Source organism: Rhinopithecus roxellana, chromosome 5 (genome assembly GCF_007565055.1).
Source record: "Rhinopithecus roxellana isolate Shanxi Qingling chromosome 5, ASM756505v1, whole genome shotgun sequence".
NCBI classification, from domain to species: Eukaryota; Metazoa; Chordata; class Mammalia; order Primates; family Cercopithecidae; genus Rhinopithecus; species Rhinopithecus roxellana.
Window position 1 is genome coordinate 150416213 of NC_044553.1, and position 16128 is coordinate 150432340.

The 16128-nt window shown below is 47.1% G+C and overlaps 1 protein-coding gene across 2 annotated transcripts in view; it reads right to left on the minus strand.

The window, feature by feature from the left end:
• Positions 1–15884, minus strand: part of FBLN5 (fibulin 5) — a 79714-nt gene extending 63830 nt beyond the window's left edge. The window contains exons 1-4 of one of the 2 annotated variants that reach the window (XM_010357487.2): positions 14766–15124; positions 10642–10696; positions 8340–8391; positions 4712–4966 (exon numbers count right to left, since the gene is read on the minus strand). In XM_010357487.2, coding sequence (XP_010355789.1) covers positions 4712–4966; positions 8340–8391; positions 10642–10696; positions 14766–14833 — 430 coding nt within the window. In that variant the 5' untranslated portion in view covers positions 14834–15124. Of the gene's footprint in view, positions 1–4711; positions 4967–8339; positions 8392–10641; positions 10697–14765; positions 15125–15267 lie in introns of those variants that run through there. The other variant, XM_010357488.2, reaches the window with a different exon arrangement.
• Between the last annotated feature and the right edge of the window lie 244 nt (positions 15885–16128).

The following is a 16128-nucleotide window of genomic DNA, read 5'->3' on the forward strand; positions in this document are numbered from 1 at the left end:
CCAATGCAGTTTGCAGAGCTTGCACGGGTCTGATTCCAACAAACCAACAGACAACAGGCTGCTGAGATGGTTTCGTACGCATGGCCCCTTTGGGGCTCAGCTTGTCTTCCCTCTGGGTGGACATTCCAAGTTCTGGCTTTGCTAACCAACTTGGCTCAGTGGCAAATGTAGGGACTCTAATAACTAATGTTAGTGAAATGTTTCATGGCTGAGAAAGCAGGTCTTTGCTAGAGCCATGCTATTGCGGGGACTGCAGAGATTGTTCTGGCCATTTATGATGAAACTGCAAGGTATTTATGAGACAATCAGAGAGATTTGAATACTATCTGGATATTTAATGATAAAAAGATTATTATTTACTTCTGTAGGTTTGATAATGGTATTGTATTTTTTGGAGGTTTTCTTTATTTTTTTATTTTTTTGAGCTGGAGTCTCGCTCTGTCGCCCAGGCTGGAGTGCAGTGGTGCAAGCTCAGCTCACTGCAATCTCCACCTCCTGGGTTCATGCCATTCTACTGCCTCAGCCTCCCCAGTAGCTGGGATTACAGGCGTGCACCACCACACCCAACTAATTTTTGTGTTTTTAGTAGAGACGGGGTTTCACCATGTTGGCCAGGCTGGTCTCGAACTCCTGACCTCAGGTGATCCGCCCACCTCGGCCTCCCAAAGTGCTGAGATTACAGGCATGAGCCACCATACCTGGCCTTAAATTTGTTTTTGTAAATACTTTCTTTATCTCTTAGAGATAATTCTGAAGTCTTTAAGGATGAAATTATATGATGTCTGAGATTTGCTTTAAATTAATGCACTGAGTAGAGTGGAAAGAAGAAAGGAGATTGTGCCTGTGCTGATAACTACAGAAGTTGGGTGATAAGTAGGTAGGTGCTCACTATGTTCTTTCTACTTTTGATTAGTTTCGAAATTTTACAGAGCAAAAAGTTTCATTAAGAAAAAGAGAGACAGAGAGCTGGGTGCCATGGCTCACACCTGTAATCCCAGCATTGTGGGAGGCTGAGGCATGAGGATTGCTTGAGCCCAGGAATTCGAGACCAGCCTGGGCAACTTGGCAAAACCTTGTCTCTACCAAAACAATACAAAAATAAGCCAGGCATGGTGGGCATGAGCCTAGAGTCCCAGCTACTTGGGAAGCTGAAATGAGAGCATCACTTGAGCCCAGGAGGTAGAGGTTGCAGTGATTGAGGAGCATGGTGGCACATGCCTGTAATCCCAGCTACTGGGGAGGCTGAAATGGGAGGACTGCTTTGAGCCCAGGAGGCAGAGGTTGCAGTGATCGTGCCAATGTACTACAGCCTGGGTCACAGAGCCAGACCCTGTCTCAGAAAACAAAAAGAGCAAGAGAAGGACCTTGTTTTTAATCCTGACTTCAGCACTGACTCTGAGCACCCTTGAACAAATCTATACCTCACTGAGCCTGTTTTCTCATTCAAAGCTTGAATTGTTCAAATCGTGGCTCAGCCCCTCACTTGCTGTGTGACTTTGAACAGGTTTCTTAGCTTCTCTTCTTCGGTGTCCTCATGGGTGCAATACGATTGATAATAGTTTTACCTTGTAGATGGTTGTGAGGATCAAATGCACTAATTATTGTAAAGGTTCTAGCACACAAGTACTATCCAAGTGTTTGATTTTATTACCACTGCTGCTGCGGATGTTACTGTTGATCACTACTTTTATTTTGATGAAGAGGAGAAGACACCTTTGGAGATGTTGTCCTCCTCTCCTAGAGTGCTAAAGTTTCAGAAATGTTTCCCAAGTCTCCCTGACTTACCCACTGCTCATGCAATGCCTCCGCCACAGGATCAGAGCTGTGCTCTGGAAAACACCCACATTCTGCGGGCAGTGACACCTCCACTCTCACCTCCTTGTCTTTTCTCAATGATTTCCCCATCTTGTCTCCTTCCTTCCCACCTTCCACCACAGTGCCTTGCTTCCCTTCCACCTGCTCCCAGGCTCACCTCTCTTCCATCCCAGTTCTTGGAAGGAGCGGTAGGTAGAAAGAGCTTCCCTTCCCCATCCCTTCTCTTACTTCCCCCCACCCCCACAATGCCAGCTCTTTACAATACGCAGAGGGACTTCAGCAAGGGCCATTTGAAAGCCTTCTGTAAAACCAGGAAACCATGGGGTGGGGTGAAGGGAAGTTAGAAAGAACTCAGGACTTATGAATGCATAATGCTGAACTTTTTGGAAATGGATGGGCCTGGTGCCAGTCCTCACTAGGGCTCCTAGATTGTATTCTCCTTACAAAAGGGCCATTATGAAAGTTCCGCATCTCCCGTGTGACAGGTTCAGAGCCATAAATGGCATGACGTCAGAGGGACCAGGAGAGGAATAGCTTTCCCAGCCATGTCCTCGTTGTAAGGGCACTGGGACCCTGGAAGGAGGTCTAGGGGAAGGAGGGAGACACTTTGGAGAAACCCACAGCTGTTCTGCAAAAGAGGCCGCTGAGCTTGCCCAAGGCATCAGCTAGAGCTGTCTGCACCACTACCACCCAAGGCCCCTGCCAAAACCGCAGAGTGCCTCCAAAGAGTCATTGCACCCTCTTCCTCAAGACATTTAAGGGCTGATCACTTGGCTTATCCAGCCCCCATGTGACATCCTGGAAGAGCAGCACCTTCCACCTCTCTATCTCTGCATTTTCTTTTGGGATCATTTCTTTTCTACCAGCTAGGAGAGGTCATTTCCTATAGTTAGGAGATTGCAGACAAGGGAGAAGTTAGGAGTGCTAGACTGGCATCCTACCTCTGTAATTACCAAACTGGTGGGAGTCCACACTCTCCTGTCTACAACATGAAGAGGTTGAAGTTAAAGATTGGTTAAAAGAGAAAAAAAACAAGTCCCTTCCAGTTACAAAGGTTTTTCCTCCTGATGCTGGTTATAAGGAAGCATGTTACCATTTTCTCCACCCCATGCTGGCTTGACTGGACCCCGTGCTCATTCCCTTTGCACACTCATCAACTTTTAAGGTAAACAGTAACCAGCTCTCTCTTTCTCGCCGCCCCCCCCCCGTCAACACACACAGCGACCACACCCCTTGAGACCAGTGAAAATATAGAAGTTTGGGTTCAAGCATATCCAGCATTTCCTGGTAGCTCTGAAGACACTTGTCTACATATTATTCATGTGTATTCGAATGACAATGCACGCTCCTTCACATAAGCATGTAGAAGACACCTTAAATTAACAAACATAGCTCCCCTAATAGTGGATTACAGCTCAACACTCCAGAGCCCTGAAATAGGACAAAGAAAAATCTTGGTCTCCCAAACTTTTGGGATAGAGGAAAAAATATTAAAATTTCAATTCATATATATATTTTCTTAAGAGACAAGGTCCCGCCATGTTGCCCAGGCTGGAATGCAGTGACTATTCACAGGCGCGATCATAGCGCACCACAGCCTTGAACCCCTGGGCTCAGGTGATCTCCCCCTTCACCCTGCTGAGTAGCTAAGACGACAGGCATGTGCCACCACTCCCAGTTTCGTATTTATTTTTTATCTCGTCCTTTTAAATTTCATATTTCTTATGTGAAGTTTATATCCTGCAATCCATATTAGTATGACAGGGTACGTATGTAATTTATAAAAATCCATATAGTGGAGATCCAGGCTCAAAAAGATTTTGCAGATGGGATGCATGATTAAAAAGTTTAGAGCTTTCACTCTATACACCATCTTCCAGAGCTGGAGACAGTTGCAAGATTTTGGTCTGACCACAGCTAAAGACCAGGGAGGATCCTAGGTAACTCTCCACCAAGGCCACGATGGCCCACAGAACCTAAAGCTCTCTTGGGCACTGGTCACGCTCCTTGCCAATTCCTTTGTGCCTGCTTCTTCCCAGAGGTCCATTCTTGCTATGAGTTCCTATCAGTGAGGCTCCTTTTGGCCAAAAGCACATTAGTTCCAACCCAAGTAACCTGCTTTCTTTCCAGAACAGTTGGCCGTGCCCTTCAAGGCTTCTTCTATTGCAGAAGCACATGTTCCAATCAAGGGTGTGGGGGCTGAGGACACAGCTTTGGTCCTTTCTTTTTTTTTTTTTTTTTTTTTGAGACGGAGTCTCGCTCTGTCACCCGGACTGGAGTGCAGTGGCCGGATCTCAGCTCACTGCAAGCTCCGCCTCCCGTGTTCATGCCATTCTCCTGCCTCAGCCTCCCGAGTAGCTGGGACTACAGGCGCCCGCCACCTCGCCCGGCTAGTTTTTTGTATTTTTTAGTAGAGACGGGGTTTCACCGTGTTAGCCAGGATGGTCTCAATCTCCTGACCTCGTGATCCGCCTGTCTTGGCCTCCCAAAGTGCTGGGATTAAGCTTTGGTCCTTTCTAGATCTTCCTCTGAGATTTACTTACTGTAGTAAGTCTGACCAGACATATTTGTTATTTAATTGAGAAAACATTACCTTGGTCTTTAAATATATAGATGAGTGATAGATAGATATAGATAGGTAGATCAACGAAAATAAAATAAAGAAAAAAATTGGTTTTCTGGAGAACTGTGAACAAAACAGCAAAATAACCTCCCTAGTTGGGCAGGAACCCAGAGATACAGGCTGCTAGGAGTGAAATAAGTATGCAGAAAGTAAGTCATTGTTTCACTGGTGCATTGAATGGCAACTACCAACCCATTTGGGGTGAGCATGCCAGATACAGAGGATGTTCTCCCTGAAGCACGGCAGAGAGGAACAAAAGGCTGGGCTACTCACCCACACATTGGTTGCCTTCATCCATCTGGTATCCAAAGCGGCATATGAGAGGCCTGGAGATCGTGGGATAGTTTGGAGCCGAGAGCGGTGGGGCAGCTGCTGGGTACGGACCTGAGTAGGGGGTCGAATAGGGGTTCGAGTAGGGCCCTCGGTACACGGGGTTTGTTCGGGGAATGCATAAATACCCGCCATTTTGGTTAACACACATCATGTCTCCTCGGCAGGCCTCGGGGATGGTCCGGCATTCATCGATATCTGGAAGGCACAGAAACGACAAGCATTAGTGTCCCCCAACCAAACTGCGTTGTGTCCGGTGCATATTTAAGCGGAACTTGGCACCAGGCGTGGAGGAAGCACTCCCAAACACACTTCACCAGCATCTGCTCCTAAACACCTGGGGCGGCCCCAACTCATCCTGGGAAAGTACCTTTAAATGTTGGCTGAAGTGAATCAAAGTAACCAGTATCAGCCAAACATCAGCCTTGCAAATACCACCATCGTGATTTTGAACATATCTACAAAAACCTTGCTATAGTTTGAATGTCCCTCCAAAATTCATGTTGAAACTTAATCCCCAGTGTTGCCATATTGAGTGGTGGGGCCTTTAAGAGGTGATTGGATCCTGAGGGCTGTACTCTCATGAATGGATTAATCTACTCATAGATTAATGGGTTAATGGGTTATCTTGGAAATGAAACTGGTGGCTTTCTAAGAGGAGGAAGAGAGACCTGAGCTAGCAGCCCAGCCTCCTCATCATGTGATGGCTTGCATACTTGAGAACTCTGCAGAGAGCCCCCACCAGCAAGGAGGCCCTCACCAGATGGAGACCCTCAACCTTGGACTTCTCAGCTTCCACAATTGTAAGAAATAAATTCCTCTTCTTTATAAATTACCCAGTTTTAGGTATTTAGGTATAAGCAACAGAGAACAGACTAAAACAAACCTGTAAAATCATTTGCACATACTCTTTCTTTAAATAAACCCATATTTGAAGCACAAATAAATGTATTTTTAAAATCTTACATGACTACAGCAAGTGAAAATTAGCATAAATAGAAGGTAACAGTAAAAATAAATATATACTATTAAAATAAAGAGTGTTTATCTGCAGGTGTACCATCTAATATGCCAAGGACCCTCGTGTGCACATACTACACTCTGAAAATACTGGGATGGGCCAACAATTATCTCCACTTCTATTTCAAGTAACAGTGGTCAGAGAAGAAAGAGTCTCTTGCATCAGGAAAGACAAGGCTTAGGCCGGGCACGGTGGCTCACTCCTGTAATCCCAGCACTTTGGGAGGCTGAGGCAGGTGCATCACCTGAGGTCAGGAGTTCAAAACCAGCGTCCTAACATGGTGAAATTCCATCTCTACTAAATACAAAAAATTAGAGGGGTGTGGTGGCGCATGCCTGTAATTCCAGCTACTTGGGAGGCTGAGGCAGAAGAATCACTTGAATCCAGGAGGCGGAGGTTGCAGCGAGCCAAGATTGTGCCACTGCACTCCAGCTTGAGCAACAAGAGGGAAAATGCTGTCTCAAAAAAAAAAAAAAAAAGAAAAGAAAAGAAAAGAAAAAAGAAAAGGCTTGACTGAGAGCTAATTGCTTGTTAAGAAAGCAAAGCTTTGCTTTCTAGTCAGCTCTGTGCCAGCCAACAAAGCCCATTTCCAGCCAGGCTGGGCTCTGCTTGTTATGTCTGGAAGGGGAGAGGTGGACTCTCTAGAAAATCAGCCTTGCTAGGATACAGACAATGGGAGGCCTGAACTGTGGCTCCAGCAAGCAGCAGACATGATCCCATATACCGAGCCATCTCACCAGCCTTGGAGTCTGCTCTGTGCAGGGCTGGAGACTGGAGACCACACGCCTGCACCCGACAACTCATCCCCAGCATCTCATCTGAGAAACTCACACCCAGTCCTACCAGAGGAAGGAGCAATGGCAAGGTGCAGAATGCAACAGCCTGCTCTCCAGCTTGAAGCCTGAAGCCATTGTTGAAACTGGGGGGCCAGAAAAGAAGGCCACTGCTCCACTCTTCATTCCTCATCAAATCTTCAAATCAAAACACCTTACTTTAAAATCAAAATGTTAGCCCAGATTTCCCAGGACAGGGTTCATTCCTCACCTTTCATCAGTTTTTCAAACCATCTATCTCCCCTCTGGAGTATGCCTGACATGAGCTTGGAGAAGATAAATGATTTTGCCTAAAGTAAGTGTAATGTAAAAGCTAAATACTTCCCCTAAGATGGAGGAAGTAGGGCTGTCTTATTCCGTTCATATGCCCTATGCTCTGAGCGTCCTTTCCACACCTGGTCCTGGTTAATGCTGTTCCTTCTACCTGGAATGGCATTTCTTAGGATCCTATTTGTCCTTCCATGCCCAGTTCAAATTGACCTCCATTAATGCTTTTTTTTTTTTTTTTTTTTGAGACAGAGTCTCTTTCTGTTGCCCAGGCTGGAGTGCAGTGGTGCGATCTCAGCTCATTGCAACCTCTGCCTCCCAGGTTCAAACCATTCTCCTGCCTCAGCCTCCTGAGTAGCTGGGGCTAAAAGCGCGTGCCACCACACCTGGCTAATTTTTTTGTATTTTTAGTAGAGACAGGGTTTCACCATGTTGGCCTGGCTGGTCTCGCACTCCTGACCTCAGGTGATCCACCTGCCTCGGCCTCCCAAAGCGCTGGGATTACAGGTGTGAGCCACCGCACCTGGCCCCGTCAATGCTTATTGACTCTGGACATAAGGTATCACTCTCTCCTCATCTTCCGCAGAGTCCATTGCAAAAGATGGCATGCTAAGAGAATGCCCCTCACAAACACTCCAAAATCTCCTCTTCCTAGTCCTCAGAACCTGTGAATATGTTGGGTTACATGGCAAAGGGGAATTAAGGTAGCAGCTGGAATTTAGCTTACTAAGCAGCTGACCTTGAGATGGGGAGGTTTTCCTGGATTTTCTGGGTGGGCCTGATATATTCACAGGAGTTCTTAAAAGCAGAAGAAGAAGAGGCTGATTGGTCAGAGAGATGCCACAACAGAAAAAGAAGAGATTCAAAGTGAGAAACACTTGACTTGCTGTGTTGGCTTTGAGGATGGAGGGAGGAGCTGCCAGCCAAAGAAAGCAGGAGGTTTCTGAAAGGTGGGAATTGCCCTCCACTGACAGTCAGCAAGGAAACAGAACCTCAGTCCTACAACCACAAGAAACTCAATTCTGTCAACAACCAGAAGGGAATAAAAGTCTCACTTAGAGCCTCCAGAAAAGCACACAGCCCTACTGACACCTTAATTCTATTCTGGTGGAGACTCAATTCAAACTTCTGACCTACTGAACTGTAAAATCATACACTGGTGTTGTTTAAGCCCCTAAGTTAGTGGTAATTTGTTGCGGCAGCCCTAGGAAACACCAATCCAATAGAAACCTTCAAGAGAACAGCGATCAATTCTTCCACCCCTCTCAGTGCTTAGCTCAAGGCCAGGCACAAAGAAGGTGATCAATAAAAGGGCACCATTGACTTCAGTCATTCCATGTCACTGTGTTCTTCCATGGGCATGGCTAATCACTGAACAAAAGAGAAAGAAATAGCCCTGCAACTGGGCTGAATGCCTCCACCCCAATGAAGGATCCGCAGTGGCTCATACCTAAACACTGTCCTGACTGGCGATCCAGGTCAAAGCCATTCGTGCACTGTGCCTGCAGGGAAGGAGAGAGGAGAAACAGGCAAAGTCATTTCACACCACAGAAGTCTTATTGCTGCAACACAGAAAATTGGGGAAATGGAGAAAAAAGAAAGGCCTCCAAAATACCAATACCTGTATTATAACCCCTATTTGTTCTAAAATTTTTCCTTATAATTATTTTACACTTAGAACTACTTTCTAAACTCCCCACACCAGGCCAGGCACAGTGGTTCATGCATGTAATCCCAGCACTTTGGGAGGCTGAAGAGGGAAGATTTCTTGAGCCCAGGAGTTTGAGACCAGCCTCAAGACCCCATCTCTGTGTTTTTAGAAAAACTTTATTAAAAAAATAAGCTCCCTGCACCATTGCTTCATAGCTCTTATTTTAGCAGACAGTTTTCAGGTTTTTTAATGCTCTAGTTATGAAGAGCAAGAGGAATCACATCTGCTGAGCCTAATGTGGCATGCTCCCTGTTCATCCCCTTTCTGGGAATGAATGAGACTGCTTTTAAGGGCGATGACTCTTTAGGTGCGACCTCACCTTCAAAGTGCCGAATATGAGTTATTTGCCCCCATGAAACCCTCTACCTGATTCTGCTGTCTGTACATAAATAAAAGCTACACAGAAAAGTTGAATTGAGTAAATTTCTCCATTTCAGCCTCAGCAAATCAATGACACAAAGATGCTTCCAGAAAGAGATAGACCTCAACAATCCGAGAGGGTTGTAGCTTTTACATACAACTTGAGCAACAAGTTTATGTACTTAAAAAAAAAAAAAACAAAAGTGTTGGGTGGGCTGTTCGGGAAGATCCCGGGGCCTGACGTTTTCTAGGAGCTCCCATCCCTGGCCTTTTCTACAGCTTCGGAGGCTGATTTGCGGAGATGATGGATTTGGCCTGCGCTCCCAGGAGAGGGTTCAGGGGTCCCAGGGAGTTGGGGCAAAGGAAGTAGAGCAGACGAGCCAGGAAGCTGTGCCGGGAAGCTGGGAGGCCAGGAGACCCAGGTTCCAGTCCTGGTTGTCAAGGACTGGCATAGGTCCAAGTCTGCTGGACCAGGGCACAGCTTCAAATTCTTACTCTAGCCCCTACTCTCTACATAACTTTTCTATGCCTCAGTTTCCCCATCTGTAAAATGGGGGGTATGTATATAGTTCAAAATGGTGGTAAGGACGATGTATGTTAATCTATATAAAGTGCCTAAAGTGCAGTAAACACAACCCTGAATCGCTGCCCTCAGGGCCTACCTGTCTTCATGTGTATGCCATGAGGCTGCCTTAGAAAACCCCAAGGTCTACAATTCTTTGTTACTCTTCCCAAGATCCTTCCCATTGCCAGTGACCTGAATATGCTTCAAAATTCTTAACATGAAGAGAGAAAATGCTCCCCTACCTGCCTGCAGCCCTCAGCCTGCTCAGAGATAGGGCTTCTCTCCTTTCTTTCCCGAGCCAGAGACACAGAGGCCACTCGGAGTTTTCAGGAGGGATCTGCCCACATTTCAGGGCTGACACACAGGGGTCCATCTCTCTGGTTGCTTAAAATAAAGTCCAGGATGCTGCAAGCTTCTTCCAGAACCCCTAAGGCCCTGAGCCTGGCCTTGCCCACCCCCTTCTTACTCCTCTGAGGGGTTTCCGCCCAGCGATGGGCCCTCCTAGGTTTGGAGCCGAATTATGCAACACTGCATGCTGGGATGTTTGAGTAACCCGCACTTCCTCTCCCACCTCCTCCAAAAGGGGTGTGTCTGTGGCAACACATGCAGACCCATGGGGGTCCTCAGGAGCCGCTGCCCAGAAACACTAGAGCATATTGTACTTTTCAACATTGAAGGTAGGTTGAGGCCTGCTGTGAGGGGCACAAATGAGGCCATGCAATCTGATTAAAAATGTATGCTGGGCTTAACACCTAGGTGATGAGTAGATGGGTGCAGCAAACCACCATGGCCCACATTCACTTATGCAACAAACCTGCACATCCTGCACATGTACCCCAGAACTTATCATAAAATAAAATAAAAAAGAGTCTTGGACTGGGAATCAGGAAACTGAGTACCAGCCCCAGCCTTGTCACTTACAAGTCATGCCACCTGGGCCAAGTCTCACTTTCTCTGAGCTTCCACTGTGAATCTCTGAGAATGAAGAGTTCAGATGAGGTCAACTGTAAAGCTGCTCCCACCTCCAGAACCCTAGAGTTCCATAACACAAGGCTGGACTCCCTCACCCTGGTTTTTAATACACTTGTAGATATTTTTTAAAAATAAAAATCTTACCTGTGCATTCCCAGGACTTGGAAGACAGAGAGCCAGAATGGTAACAGTGAGTATCCTGTGGAGGTGAAAAGTCAAATATAAATGCCCAAGGCAGATTCAGGTCTAGGGGAGTGTGTGTTGCATGCGGCCTGTGACGTGTAACGGAGATACCACCTTGGGCTTGTATGGGGTGGGGTGTGCTCCAGGGAGGTCATGGTGATTCCAGACATCCCAACTACCCAAGCAGAACCACACCTCTTCTACTTGACTCCTACATTGGGATAATGTGTTAGATCACACTTTTTAATAAAGGGTTTGGCTGCTTCAAAAAAAAAAAAAAAGGCTAAGATCAGGTGCAGTGGCTTACACTTGTAATCCCGGCACTTTGGGAGGTGAGGCAGGAGGATTGCTTGAACCCAAGAGTTTGAGATAAGCCTGGGCAACATGTTGAGACCTCATTTCTACAAAATTTAAAAAAAAATTAACTGGGTGTGATGGCATGCACCTAAAGTCCCAGCTACTCAGGAGGCTGAGGTAGGGAGGATCACCTGAGCCCAGGGGGTTTGAGGCTGCAGTGAGCTGAGATTATACTACTACGCTCCAGCCTGGGTGACAGAGCGAAACTTTGTCCTCCCCCCACCACAAAAAAAGCTAAAACCTCCCACTATAGTATTAACCAATTCCTTGGTCTTTATTCTTTTTTTTTTTTTTTTTTTCTGTCGCCCAGGCTGGAGTGTAGTGGCGCGATCTCGGCTCACTGCAAGCTCCGCCTCCTGGGTTTACGCCGTTCTCCTGCCTCAGCCTCCCGAGTAGCTGGGACTACAGGCGCCCGCCACCTTGCCCGGCTAGTTTTTTGTATTTTTTTTTAGTAGAGATGGGGTTTCACCGGGTTAGCCAGGATGGTCTTGATCTCCTGACCTCGTGATCTGTCCCTCTCGGCCTCCCAAAGTGCTGGGATTACAGGCTTGAGCTACCGCGCCCGGCCTGGTCTTTATTTTTTATGCGAGATGTGCTTGACTTTTGAACATCTTTATGCTGAAATGATTACAGAGTGAATAAGCCATCATCGTGCCCCCAAACAATGAAAGGAAAAGAAAGTGAGAACATGAGGCACTTTGAGTGGCACCAAAGAAAGGTGTCATAGGAAGTCACTTAAGCAGAGCATTGAGTCCACATGCGTGAAAATCCCCCGTCAGTGGATGGGTTGGTGTGGCCCAGTCCCCTGAAGAGTGTGGCCTGCGGGAACCGCTGCCAGCAAGTCCTGATGGAGGAAAGGACTCGGGGAACCTGCGCAGCCCGGGGAAAATAAAAACCATGGGAAAATAGGAGGAGGAGTTACAAACCCAGGGCTCAGCTCTGCCATGCACAAGCCAGTGATGCTCTGGGAGCCTGCAACTCTGCCCTTCACCACGCACAGGCTTTAATCCAGTAAGATTGTGGTCAGCAAGATTGCTTTAAAAATATAAAATCTGGCCAGGCACGGTGGCTCTCGCCTGTAATCCCAGCACTTTGGGAGGCTGAGGCAGGAAGATCACCTGAGGTCAGGAGTTCAAGACCAGCCTGGCCAACATGGTGAAACCTTGTCTTTCTACTAAAAATACAAAAATTTGCCAGGCATGGTGGCACATGCTCTGAGACAGAGTGAGACTCTGCTCAAAAAATAAAAATAAAATAAAAATAAAAAATCTCTACTACTTCACACTCATGAGGCTATTAAAAAATGGAAAAGAGCAAGCGTTAGGGAGGATACGGAGAAAGTGAAACCCCTGTGCACTGTTGGTGTAAATATGGTACAGTCTCTATGGAAAACAGTAGGATGACTCCCAAAACACTAAACATAGAATTTCCATGTGATACAGCCATTCTACTTCTAGGTATATACCCTCAAAAATTAAAAGCAGGGACTTGAACAGGTATTTGTAAACCTGTGTCCATAGCAGCATTATTCACAATAGCCTAAAGGTAGACACGGTCCTTCGATGGATATGTGAATAAACAAAATGTAGTCTGTACATACAAGGGAATATTATTCAGTCTTAAAAAGGAAGGAAATTCTGACACATGATACAATATGAATGAACCCTGAGGGCGTTATGTTAAGTGAAAAAAGCCACTCACAAAAAAGACAAAGGCTGCTTGGGTCCACTTATATGAGGCACCTAGTGTAGTCAAAATTACAGAGACAAAAAGTGGAATGGTGGTAACCAGGGGCTAGTGGGAGGGGAAGATGGGGAATTGTTGTTTAATAGGTACAGAGATTCAGTCATGCAAGGTGAAGAGTTCTGGAGATTGCACAGCAATATGAATGTATTTAACACTACTGAACTAGACTTTTCAAAATGGTTATGGTAGAAAAAAATACAAAATCAGGCCGGGCACAGGGGCTCATGCCTCTAATGCCAGCACTTTGGGAGACCGAGGTGGGTGGATCACCTGAGGTCAGGAGTTTGAGACCAGCCTGGGCAACATGGTGAAACCCCGTCTCTACTAAAAATACAAAAATTAGCCGACCGTGGTGGCAGGTACCTGTAGTCCCAGCTACTCGGGAGGTCAAGAAGAAGAATCACCTGAACCCAGGAGGCAGAGGTTGCAATGAGCCGAGATTTCACCACTGCACTTCAGCCTGGGAGACAGTGAGACTCCATCTCAAAAATAAAAATAAAAATAAAAATAAAAAAATAAAATCTATGCAAAAACAGAGCTTTATCTAGTACTATTATTCAGTTCAACAGTGGTTTATCCAAGCAACTACTGCTTGTGGGTGTGGACGCTAGACAGAGGAGCTACAGAAACAACCAGTATCCTTGAGAACCAGTTGGAGAGCCACAACCATGTCTATACACCTTGGTAAGGGCATGGAAAGAAATACCTACTGGGCGCCATAACAACCAGGCTGTGGGTAGTGACAAGACTTCCTGGAGAAGGTGACCTTGAAGGCTTCTTCAATAGAGCAGTGAACCTGGGGACATGGCTGAATTCTGTGGCCCATTACTACAAACGTGCACTGCAACAACATAATCCCTCCCTTTCAGGGCACATGGCTCATCTGAATCAGCAACCCTGGGTATTAGAGGACCTGGAATTAAGGTTACATCCAGAGGGAATAGGGCCCTGATGTGATCTTAGGAGATGCAAGGCCATTTCCTTTATCTAGTCCCCAATCCAAAAAATAAGGACGCTGAGAGTGCACAAGTTTTCATCTAAGTGCCTGGGTGAGCCAGATTCTAGAACACTGGAGACAGCTCTGACCTTATAAAGTGAAGAGCCAAATCCCAGGGCTTTTTGATATTTGCCATGGCCAGATTTATATCTGGAAGGAATGAAAGAACAATAACAAATTTATTTTCCAGTCTGTATATTATGAATTTCAATGTTTTCCTGTTTCTTCACATGAAGTTTCCTTTCAGTTGGTTATAAAACCCTGTCTCGTTTATGTTGGAGACAGAACAGGCTGACTGCAACACAGTGGACTTCAAGAGCTAGTGGCAAAGGCATGCTAACCCCATTTTTCCCCTTACTCCCCACAGCCCCATTCCCTTTGGCTAGAGGCAGCCCCGGGACAGGTCTTGCCTCAAGCCCAGCCTCCTGGAAGAGCCACAGCTGAGTCCTGGGGGCCAAACAGGTTCCAGGCTAATAGGATTTTCCTAAAATGAAAGAATACCCAAGCACTTACTGCCTCACAGCATCATGAATAGCTGCACCTTGTGATTAAAAAAAAAAAAAAAAAAAAAAAAAGACCTAGACACTCCAAAAACGAACTTTCTATAAGAACAGCTGGGGGAGGCAGGTTGGTGCTCATAACTGGTCCTGGGAACTTTCTAAAGCAGGTGGGTTCACCCGTTTTGTGCCTCAGCCTAAATCACAAGGAAAGCCGGAGAGACCAACCAAATACCAGGACTGCCCGTCACAGATGTGCTGGTCCCCAATCCAGGATGACATTGTTACAGCTTAGTTTTCAGCACACACACACACACAACCCACAGACACGTACATGCACACACAAGGTTAATTTGTTCAAAGCAGTATGTTTTCAAGAACTCGCTGAATAAAGACTGTGGGTGTCATCTAGGTAAAGTTCTCCAAGACTTAAGGATTACTTAACTGGAATTGCAATTTCCTTAAAGATTAGCAAAACATTTGCTTACATGTATCTCTGTCTGCAGTTCCCACTTCTCATTGGCTTGAAACTTCTGTGAGAATCCCACACAGGCATAGAGCAAATCCGGCCCCGCGATGTTTAGCTGGCCCGTCTGCTTGTCTATCAGCCGATGCGGCACAGTACTTGCTAGTGAACTAGTAATTGGCCTCCCGAAATTTAAAAAATATAGACACGAATCCCTTAAAACGACAAAGTTGCTGCCCTTTCCAAAAAAGAAAGAGGAATGAAGCGCTGAGAATTTCGCAGCCCTCTCTGATGCTGACTTTTGAAACTGTATTAGAAAATACCCACTCCCAAAAGAACCCTTCAAGATGGAAATTACAGAGGCGCAGCTTTTTATAATTAACAATATCATTGCATCACTAGCTCATGCCTTTTCCAGTATCCTGACACCGCCTGAATCACAGCCATAACCAGTTTCCACCCATCGGATTTTTAGCAAGGTTTCCAGACCCTGGAGAAAGAAAAGTCCAGCGCCGAGAACCCACCTTTTTATTCCTGGCATGTCCAAGACGCGCGAGGAGGAGATGCGAAGGCGAGAAGAAAGCTCGCGGGCGGGACCCCCGGAGGAGCTCGGGCACGTCGGCCTCCTCTGGGCCCTCGGGGCTCGCGGGTGTTTTATTCCAGAGGGGCCGAGCGAGTCGTGGAGAGGACACGGGGAGAGCGCCAGGGTCCTCCGAGCCACTGCAGAGCCCGCAGCGCAAGCACCTGGTTTTGCTTAGCCCTCTTCAGTAATTCAGCATTAAACCAATTGGAGGAGGAATGTTAAAAATGAACACTTCATTTTCTAAGTATGTTAAACAATGCAAATGGGGCCTCCGTCTGGACACAGCTGGTTCAGATTACAGCGCTCACCAACTGGCTAGACTCCTCACAACAATCTTGGGGCGTCTGCCAGGGCCCAGTGCTCGGCGCTGGGAGGAGAGCCCTTCCCCGGCCGGGCTCGGCTGCGAGCGCCCGGGCAGGAGGCGAGGGGCGGGCGCGCGCAGGGGTGCGGGGGGCTGGGAGGGCCCGGGCCCCTTGACCTTCCCACCCAGGGGCGGGGCGGGCCTGGCAGCGCGGCCCGGCGGGGAGGGGCGTGCACGCCCGCGCTGCGTGGCACGGGGACCCGCGGGAACGTTGTCGCCTCCGGAAGGAAAGGGACTTGAACTCACGACCCACGCAGCTCCAGGGACTAGAAACTCACGATCGATTGGGAAACCAGAACCTACGAAGCAGCGGCTTGGGGCGAGCCACGGCAGAGTCGCGATCTTCCCGAAGAAGGGGTGGGGAGCAGCGGGGTAGGGAGGAGGAGGAGGATGGAATCCCGCGGGTGGGAATTCCAGACTTCAGCTTGTGCAATGCAAGTC